Source organism: Gopherus flavomarginatus, chromosome 1, assembly GCF_025201925.1.
Source record: "Gopherus flavomarginatus isolate rGopFla2 chromosome 1, rGopFla2.mat.asm, whole genome shotgun sequence".
In the NCBI taxonomy this organism is placed as follows: domain Eukaryota; kingdom Metazoa; phylum Chordata; order Testudines; family Testudinidae; genus Gopherus; species Gopherus flavomarginatus.
This window is the reverse complement of record NC_066617.1, coordinates 49,480,215-49,491,068: the sequence shown is the minus strand read 5'-3', so window position 1 is coordinate 49,491,068 and position 10,854 is coordinate 49,480,215. Positions and strand designations below refer to the sequence as shown.

Genomic DNA, 10,854 nt, shown 5'->3' with positions numbered 1-10,854 from the left:
CTAATGGGATCTGTAGGTCATTGGCAACTCTTTGTAACAGCTACTCGTACTAGTGGTGGTCATCCAGCAGAGAAGGCAAAAAAGGAATCACCACGTCATCCCGGGATGATGAAGAGGCACCCATTGGAACCATCAGTACCTGCAGCTCTGGTTCTGGCCCTTCCTCCTCATACACTAATGGAACAAGTTGGTGAGAGGGAGAGGAGCGATACAACTGCTGAGAAGGGCCTGGATGCCTGCCATAAGAATCCCACGGAGCCCAATAATGCTAGAAAGAGGGATTGATCCATTGAGGGGGACCCCCAAGGGAATTGATACCAGCAGTCCCAGAGGGGGGCATATCCAGAGGAATGGTGAGAGTAACCTCACAACTATCTTTTGGGGCTTGAGTGTCTCCGCAGAGATACTGGTGCGGCCATCTCCCCTGACTCATCCAAGAACTGTTCCACTGGTAGCGATGATGCATTTTCTATCAGGACATTCCTGCCAGATGTTTGGAAATTGGACTGCTCCTGGGACATTGATATATACTCCCAAGGAGTCAGGACATTCCTTAGGAGGGCGGGCTGGAAAGAAATGAAGACAGTGGATACGGAATGACTATATCCTCCAGTGTTCTGTATGTCTCCATATGCCCTTGTGTCTAAGAGGTTCCATCAGTCAAGTCTGAAGGATCCGGTGCAACTGTGGCAGCTGGATGGTCTTTAGATGAACGAGGCGGTACTGATGAAGGGTCTGGATCAGTACTCCTACGCTCAGGTTCTTTGGTGACTGATAGAATCAGCGAATCTTTCTTTTTATATGCTTTGCCCTCCAATCTAGGGAGTCTTTAGCAAAGCCAGTTCCTTAGGTTCTGTATGCAACATCTCACCCAACTTGGAGAGGCTCGGGGAGGAAGTACATTTATTATGGACAGTCCTTGAGGACGATCTGTCCTTGAGCCCATGAGAGCACATTCTACTCTCATGGGAAGCCCTAGAACAGTGGTTTTCAACCTGTGGTCTGCACACACCTGGAGGTCTGCAGACTATGTCTAAGATTTCCAAAGGGGTCTGTACCTCCATTCAAAATGTTTTAGGTGTCCACAAATGAAAAAATGTTGAAAGCCACTGTGCTAGAAAAAAGAGTCCTTGGGCTTATATATTGAAAGCTCCATTCCAAGGCATGCGCTTGGAGGGGCACTGCTGGTCAGTTGAGGTCGATGTACAGGGGGTCTCCCTAACCCAGAACGGAGAGGGGCCTAGCAACTTTCTTCATCAGATGCTTTTGTAGGCAAAGCTCCCGGACTTCTCAAGTTCTGGATAGGAAGGAGTGACAGATGCTGCAGTTAGAGATATGCACCTCACGCAGACACTACAGGCACCATTAATGTTTGTCACTGATGGAGAAAGAGTGAGAGCAGGAGAAGCAATTCTTTTGAATCCCAGGACTCTGAACATAGTCCCACCCTCGCTGGGTGTGCCAGCCACACAACTCCTTCCTCCCAGAGAGCAACTGTAGGCTCCTTGCCTCTACAGCCCTAAACACACCTCCCTTCTCTCAGGGAGCGACTGCAGACTACTTCCCTGCAGTCCCTTTGGCTGTCAGCTCCTAGGCTTTATACAGGCCCTTCTTGTTCCTATCCAGCTGAGCCTTGTCTCTAATTAATTCTTTCCCTCTGGCTCCTTTTTCAGGTGCAGCCAAGGCAGTTGATTGGCCAACCTTACCACCTTAACCCTTTCAGGCCTCGTGTGGGGTAGACACCCCATCACAAGTTGTAAGGCAACAATGCTGGAATTTATGCATTTCCTCCCAGAATATATTTTAAAGGAGATAACTATAAAATCAGCCATTTAATCCTTCTAAATTCATACAGATAGAATATACACAAACAAGACCAAGAGACAAACATGGAGCAGTACAAAAGTTTTATTGACATGAGTTTGGGATGGCTGCCTTACTCACTGTGGTGAAGTGCTAGGAGTACATTTATGTAACCCTTGCCCTTCCAAAATTAACTTGAACAGTGCTCTTTTGGAAGGTATGTTGCCCATACCTCTCTTAAAGCAACCTCTTGATAATTCACCAGGTGGCACTGAGGTCTGATCTTAAGAAAGCTATGTATCCTCCTCTTCCGACTAGATAATAAGGTACCAGGACAGTGATTGTATCCACATTATTACTATTGACAAGTATAAATTGTGGCCAAAATAAAGAGGGTGGGTAGATGGAATATTTCCTTCACATATACACAGTTCCTCTAATGGGAAAGTAATTTAAGTCTGTTATGAAATAAAAAATATTTCAGGTTAACTGCAATTCAAATGTTATTTCACAGCAACAACATAGTAAATCCACTATAAAAATTGGTAATTACATGGTAATTCATGTTATTGCTGATACATTATCTCTGGACAACCATGTAATTAAACTTGTGCTGTAATTCTTTCAGTAAGATCTGTTTTGGTAAAACATCATTTCCTAGATTCATTTTTTAAAATGCTGTTGAAAGAGTAAAAAAGTTTTACATCATACATTAAGAACTCAATTATTAGAGGAGCAAATTTTCAACCATCCCAAAGAGTGGGAAGTTGCGTGAAATAACTGATTTTATTGCATTATAATGTCTCTCCCTTTTCTTTTTTAAAGATAGGAGTTATAATGCAAACTCATAACAGTTCCAACACATGAAGCCTACAATAAGCAAGAGAGAAACAAAAGCACATTTCAGCAGGCAGACTATGGGGTAATCAAAATATTTAATATGGCTTGTAGCTGAAAGTAATTGATCTATGTTTCCAATCATTTTAATTATTGCCACATTCCATTCACTTTTCATTAAGTGAAGATAAAAACATGTTCAGTCTTTAAAAGGCATGTACATGAGCTTTAAGCCAGTACTGAACATATTGTGCAACTCATCTGTATGCAACACATGAATTTCATAGAATATATTTATATACTGTATATATATACAAACACGCACACGCACACAATTTTCTGTGGTGATACCCCTGAATAAAATCATTTAAGCAATAGTAATTTCCATATTAGAAAACCCATGAGGTTGACATAACTTCCCACTACTAAGTTTAAATCAATAAAATTTCCAGATTAAAGCAATAAAATATTTTCATTATGAACATCTTATTTACATACAAATTAAACTGTGGTCCCGTACACACATTACATTACAAGGAAACTATTTTAATTTAAAAAAAATTATTTACATATTTGAGTTATTTGTTGTTTAATACAGAGATTACGTGAACACTCAAAACTGTATGCTAGGCAGATTTATTAGATTTTTTCTATTTGTAATTTTTTGTGCAAATTCCAAATCTTTTCTTTTGAGTTAGCCTCTATTTGCCTTGTATTACTGCTGCTGCTGCTTTTTTGTGTACTGAGAAGGCTGGGTGACTTTGCTTCTGGGAACAGGAAGAAAAGATTTAACTCTTGAAACACCCGACTCAGTCTTTGATTTACTGTTGGCGCATTCCACAGTGCGATTGCTGCTGAGAGGACGGATCCCATCCTGTGAATAAAATTAAGCATCTTTTTAGCATAAGCACATCCATCATAAGAACCAAGAACACCAAAAATGAGCAAACCAGTGAGTGTCTACTGTTTACACCATCTTGCACCTTTTGGAAGCCTGACAGCCACAGGAAAAGGATAAACGTTCAGGTCCTGGTGAACAGTTTTAGCTTTCTTAACCAGTTAGAAACCAATACTCTAATAGAAGTTGCTTTTGTAAAAAAAAGCCAGCAGGGCATTTCTTCAGTAAAAACTTCTTAACATATCACACAAGGACAATGGTAGTGCTCTGCATTGTCATTGAGAAGCCCTAAATGTTATTCTTATTCTCCAAATCCCAATCGCTAGACGAGCAGGGATTAAAAACACTATGGAGGTAATATATTCTCTTTCCTTCATTAGCTAGAGGAGCCCCTGTGGAAGGATGACAGCTGTAAACTGGGTTGGGAAGATGCATGTTTAAATCAGGGAGACAGCAGGAGATCTCTTGGATGATAAACACAAGATTCAATATTAGGGCTGGAATAAAATAATCCATAGACACATTCATTGTTACCCCATCACAGCAACAATACTAAATGGAGCTAAGGTTGAAGTGACATTTCCATTTTAAAACTTCTGTTTTCAGTTGCTCATTTTCTTATAAAATGATTTTGAAATGTCTTGTGCTTGGCTGCAGCCTAGCAGCCAGTTTATCTGGAAGGTTTTATAAAAAATGTCCAGCCATGTTTGAGGTACTATATTTTAATGTGGAATGGAACAACGTGAGGATTGGTTCTAAAATCTTACTCCCTAATACTGACTATTCCAGATTCTAAACTGATTTCAGAGGAACTAGGCCAAATTTTACCAGCTGATGATTGGTACTGCTCTTCTTACTTTTCTCTCTCTCTCTTCCTCTGAACAAGAAAGGTTCCCTGGACTATATGGACCATTTCTTCCTCCTCTCATCCCCAGAAGCTCAGCAGTCCAATTAACAGAGGTTTGCAGCACCACTGGCACTTTTAAGTTACGTTCTTTTTAAATCTAAATTTAAAACATTGAATAAGCACTACTTTAGTGTGAAAAATAAGCAGAGGGGTAGGTGTGTATGAAGACCCTCCAACTGCTGCTGGAAGGACACCATCCTACTTTGTGGACTGTTTTAAAATTCAGTATCTGCCATACTGGCTCTTCTTCAAAACCGTCTTCATTAGCCACTCAGTATTTCAAAGCATCTAAAACCTTTAACTGGCCTTTCAAAATTCTAATCAAGTACATGTGCTGTGCTAGTAAAATACCACCTGATATTTTTGTGCCCGTCATAAGATTCAGTAGTTTTGTAAATCTATTCAGATAGCTGATTTGTTGCTGAGAGCTTCTTCTCCTATGTTGGAAAAAGAAAAAACCCCACATAATGAGCTAATTATCATCTTTGCAATTCATACTGCAGCTTCTTTCTTTTGTAATGTAATGTCAGGGTAGCAGTATTATTTAAAAGTGTGGTGTAGTCATGCTACAATTCTATGCATTGAGCAGAAGGATGAAATAGCCCTAGGCATTAGAGGCACTGGGGATATCCATCTGTCTTCAGTATTGCTGCAGAACAGATGGTACTTTTAAAAACCTGTTTGCAGATTCCTAATTTGGAGACTGAGACCAGCTAATACTCGATTCTAACTTCTCATGAGAAGAAGAAGATTTCTAGACACTGCTGGGATTTATATGGTAGGGCCTAAGGACAGGATATACATTTCTCTTCCATCTTTTCCAGGAAACAAGTACTGCTTGTGCGAAGGAAATGTACAGAGGAAGGGAAATTGCATGTTCTGCCCAACCTTAACATACTGCACTTACACCATACCACTGGTCAAAAAGTAAAATACAGATATTTCCAAAACAGCACCTTGGAATGAATCTAATTCTTACAATTTTTGTTTCCAATTTATGAACAAGATAATTAACTAAGCTTATATAGTTATTACAAACCATGCTATAATATAGTTTTGAGAGCAAAAAACATGCTAACTAATAAAACAAAACATGTAGCCAGATATCAAAATTCATAATATTAGCATAAATGCAGTCAGCTATGTTTTTGAACCACGCAGATATCAAATCACTGCCATATGGGGTTAGGAACTTCTTTGCTTAAATAACAAAAGAATATCAATACAGTAGGTAATCCTTCTTTGTTAAAAGAAAAACACTCTAAAGAAGTACAGTCCCAAACTTTCTTCTACCTTCAAAACTGTAGTGGAACTGATCTCCAGATTTTAAATAAAAATCTGGAATACACTCAGTGACATTTTAAATATTTAAGGTAACTGCCAATAGGCCAATAAAAATACAGTAAGTGTTACAATAGAGAGGTGACAAGATAATTCATAAGAGCAATAACTCAAGAGTGCATGGTGTAGCTGGACAGCTGTATTTCATAAGGCATCAAAGCAATTAGCTTCATTGCACAACTCTTCATTAAAATCTGCTGTTATGTTTATGTCACGCATGCTAACTCATCTACATATCAATACAGAACAAGGGACTTAAATTTAAACCCTATAAAATAACAGAACAGAGAACATTTAATGAACCTACAAAGCTCCATTTATAATTTATTTTCTCATTAAAAAGGTGTGTTATTGTGACAAGCTGGATCACAGAAACCCCCCCGGGAGCTGCCAACCGATGTGCCAAGACTACTTCTAGCTCTGTTTTCCCTGCCAGCTCAGGACTTCAGCACCCTGTCTCGCCGAGCCAGACACTCTTGTCTACTTCAACAGAGACCCAGAGTCTGAATTACCTGCCCCAAAGCTGCAGGTTTACCTGAAAACAGGTCACAGAAGCGTGCTTGTCTTTAGCACCCAGATGCCCAACTCCCAATGGGGTCTAAACCCAAATAGATCCGTTTTACTCTGCATAAAGCTTATGCAGCGTAAACTCATAAATTGTTCGCCCTCTATAACACTAATAGAGAGATATGCACAGTTGTTTGCTCCCCCAGGTATTAATACATACTCTGAGTTAATTAATAACTAAAAAGTTATTTTATTAAATACAGAAAGTAGGATTTAAGTGGTTCCAAGTAGTAACAGACAGAACAAAGTAAGTTACCAAGCAAAATAAAATAAACTGTGCAAATCTATGTCTAATCAAACTAAATACAAATAGGATCCTCACCAGTTCCAGAATGCTCCCTTTTACAGGCTAATCTCCTTTTAGCCTGGGTCCAGCAATCACTCACACCCCCTGTAGTTACTGTCCTTCGTTCCAGTTTCCTTTAAGTATCCTGCTGGGGGTGGGGGTGGAGAGGCTTCTTCTTTAGCCAGCTGAAGACAAAATGGAGGGGTCTCCCAGGGGTTTAAATAGACTCTCTCTTGTGGGTGGAGGTCTCCTCCTCACCCTGTGTAGAATCCGGTCACAAAATGGAGATTTGGAATCACATGGGCAAGTCACATGCCCATGCATGACTCAGGATTTGCAGGCAGCAGTCATTACCCACATGCTACCTTGAATGTCCTCAGGTAGACTTCTTATGTGGATTGGAGTCTTCCAAGCTCTTTTGTCTCTTAAATGCTTCTTGATTGAGCACATTCCTTTCCCAAGAAGTGACCAAATGTTATAACTAAGGCTACTTAGAAATCAAGCAATTATACAGCCAATGTTCATAACTTTGAACACACAAATGGTGCCTGCATACAACTAGGATGAACATAACCAGAAGATCATAACCTTTACATAGATATGTTACGTGGCATATGTAGCAAAACTCTATTCCAGTTATATCATACATACATTTATAAGCACCCCCACCCCATAAAGCCTTATGGGGTACACTGTCACACCCTCCCCCTGAACTTACAGCCAGAGACTTAGACACTGTCCATGGCGGAGGCAGTACCTGTAAAATTTCTGTTTGTCTTTGGTCACACTCCTTTTCAGTATCTTGAAACCATGTGATGTCATTCCTAAGGGTTCTAGCCCGTTTTGGGGTTCCTGGTCCCCGGATGCCTGAAAACAGGTTGGGGTATAGTATTGCTAACAGAATGCAAGCAGCAAGATCTGTTAAAGTGGAGCTGTCTTGGCATTTAGCCACCAATGCCCTGAGACGGTGTGCCTCAGTTTCCCCTTCTACACAGCAGCATGGGCCTGTTATGCTTTTGCTGCTTTTTACAGATATGGGCTGAAAAGTAACATGCTGGTGGGGCTGTCTCGTCACCATCCCTAGCATGTACAACAGCTTTTTCCACATCTTTAAAGGATTTACCACCAGTATGAATTCTTTTTGTTTTATCCCATAAGTGAATTAGCAAAAGACACAAGTTTAACAGCAAATCTACGGTGGACAGGCTTCGTTCACTCAATTTGACTTGTTTAGCATCTAATGCATTTTCCCAGTTCTCTGCGCTCTCTGATGGGGTACACTGTCACAGTTATTATATATATATATATATATATATTATACTGTTGTAATGAAGTTTAACAGAGACTTGCATCTAATGAATGAAAGCTAATTCCTAAAACTAATTTATTTTATTTATTTGAACATTTTTAATCACATAGGGCTGAATTCTGCCATCCTTACTCAAGCTGGGCATCAAGATGTGCCAGAGCCCTCACGGCAAGAGATTCTGGCTTTCAGACTGGAATTTCCCGCATGAGCACAGACTTCAGCGGAAAAAGCATCCTAATTGCTCCAAGAGCTTCTACATTGGACATCCTAGGGAAAGAGCAATGTCTTAGAGCTGGTACTGTGGGCTTGCTGGCAGTCTCACTGAAGACCAGGGGCTTCAACAGAGGCATATCAAAGAGCTGCAGTGTCTCCTAACTTGGCTTCTTGCGCAGAGCCTCCACATCATCTCATGAGCTGGAGCTTGGTATTTCAAGTCCTAAGGAATCAATGCTTGATGGGCGATGGAATGCTTTGGTGGTGATGTTCGCCCACTGGGCTTATGGGAAGTGTAGGAAGAGCTTGCCCTTAGGTTTGCTGCTTGAGATCCCACACTTCAGCATGACAGACTTTTTTTTGTAGCTATCCTTCAGGCTACATGCCCATAGGTGCATGTTCCACTGTTCCGATGTTGGATTTCTGTTTTGCAGCTCAGTGCTCATTTTCTCTGTTGATCTGGTCCTTCTTTCATTTTTCTAGGTCCTTTTTCTCTTCCTTTTGCAAGTATGGGATCAAAAGAGGAAGAAAACCACTCAGCTTGGAGTTCCAGGATATTTATGTGCATCCTGGATACCTGGGAGACCACATTCCCTGTGTCATATAATTGTCCAAATGGAAGCCTGCCAGGGCTGTGTCAGTGATGATCATCTTGTCCAGGGAAGAAGGAAGAAACAGACCCCCCCCCATGCATACGTGATGTGGGTCTGTTCATCACTGAAGTTATGACAGTACCTTGGTGGGGACTGTTAACATGAAGTCCATGGAATGATGGTTTGGTGAGTAATGGACTGGAGCCGTATCTGAATACAGCAAAGGTGGAGTCATGCAAAAGGGGTCACGTGTACATGAAGCCATGTGGCCTAGGACGGATAGGCAAGTCCAGGCTGGTAGATAGGATTGCTCACAATGCAAGTTATGATGTTGCTCATTGCCTGGAACATGTCTTTTGGCAAATAGGCCCATGCTGTAACTGAACTGATGTCAGCCCCTATGAAGTCCAGAGACTGTGTGCAGTCTGTGATCGATTTCTCAATGTCGACGCTGACTCCGAGGGACAAAAGCAGGTTGAATAGCATGGTGGTTGAAGCTTGTGTTTCTTGCCTGGACCATGCAGCTAGAAGCCAATTGTCAAGATATAGAAACATGAGGACCCCCTAAAGTTTGACATAGGCTGCTGTAACAGAAAAAAAATTGATAAAGACTCTGGAAGCGGTGGCTATTCTGAAGGGGAGCACCCTGTACTGGATATGGTAGGTGCCCACTGTGAATCTCTGGAAATGTCTGTGAGCTGGATGGACACTGATGTGAAAATAAGTGTCCTTCATATTGAGAGCCGTAAACCCCATGCTTTTCTCTAAGGATGGGATAATCACTGCCAGGATGATGATACAAAACTTGAATTTGTGAATGAAGTGACTGAAATGTCAGAGTTCAAGGATTGGTCTACCCCCGCCTTTCTTCTTGGGTATCAGGAAGTTGAGTAAAACCCCGTTCCCTGATATTCTGTGGGAACGCGTTCTACTGCTCCCTGTTGTAATAAGGAGTTCACCTCTTGGGTGAGGCTGCTGTCATGAGAGTGGTCCCTGCAAAGGGACAGGAAGGAGGGGTCTTGGAGGAGGTAGCATGATAAACTCGATTATATAGCCATGGTGGATGATGTTCAACATCCATTTGTCCATTGTTATCGCATTCCAAGTGTGGGAAAAGAGGGCTAAACAACTCCAAAAGGTGGTAGGAGGGTTGTGAGTTGATAGACATAGTGGTTGGCTGCTCTTGGGGTCACCTCAGAAATACCTCTTGGCTGGAGGTTGCAGCTGTGACGTCAAAGCCTGAAAAGAGGGCCCCAAGAGTCAAGATCACTGAGTTTTCTGGCATTTCCTTGGGGGCTCATCAGGTCTCTGAGGGTAGAATGGGGGCCCCACAGAGCTGAGTGGATGGTGGGCAGTGGAATTTGCACTTTGGGGCAAGAGTGTCGATGCTGAGAGAGTGAAGGATGGCTCTGGAATCCTTAAGGATATGCAGTGATTCCTCTGTCCTCTGGTTAAAAAGATGGGATTCACTGAAAGCGAGAGATTTTCAGTAGTGCGCAGTACCTCCCTTGGGAATGGGGCCGGCTCCAGGCATCAGCCGACCAAGCACATGCTTGGAGCGGCACCTTGGGGCAGGGTGGCGCTCGGGTTTTTGGGTTTTTTTTTGTTTTTTGTTTGGTGGTGCGGCGATCGGAAGGGGCCTTGCTTCCTACTTTGCAAGCTTCCCCTCAGTTCTATTAATGCATCAAAATAACTCCTGTTAGCTGTCTAAGTATACACGTAGCCCCCTTTGCTGCACCTCACCAACATTCACTAATTTAACCCCAAACTGAGATTTTACTCCAAAAGGAAAAAGTGCCAGAAATTCCATGAGGTCCACTAGAGACTTCACTATTGCTACTGATTTTATGTGGAACACATTCTGATACTCTGGTGCAAGGCACCAAACAAAAGCCTATGGATAGGCAACAGAGATAACAGATGATCTCATAGCATCTTTGTTAGGTAGGGAAACATTATCCCTATTGAACAGACAGGGAGCTGAGACACAGGTATGTTGAGTACCTTGCCCAAAGTCAGTCAGTCACTCTCTTTGTCTCTCTCTCTCTCACACACACACACACACACACACACACACACACAGACACACATACACGCACA

At 41.8% G+C, this 10,854-nt stretch overlaps 1 protein-coding gene across 2 annotated transcripts in view; it reads right to left on the bottom strand.

Annotated features, from left to right (window-relative positions):
• Positions 1–1,890: 1,890 nt before the first annotated feature.
• Positions 1,891–10,854, bottom strand: part of CTTNBP2 (cortactin binding protein 2) — a 187,298-nt gene continuing 178,334 nt past the window's right edge. For both annotated transcript variants that reach the window (XM_050936032.1, XM_050936034.1), the window contains exon 23: positions 1,891–3,514. In XM_050936032.1, coding sequence (XP_050791989.1) covers positions 3,356–3,514 — 159 coding nt within the window. In that variant the 3' untranslated portion in view covers positions 1,891–3,355. The remainder of the gene's footprint in view (positions 3,515–10,854) is intronic.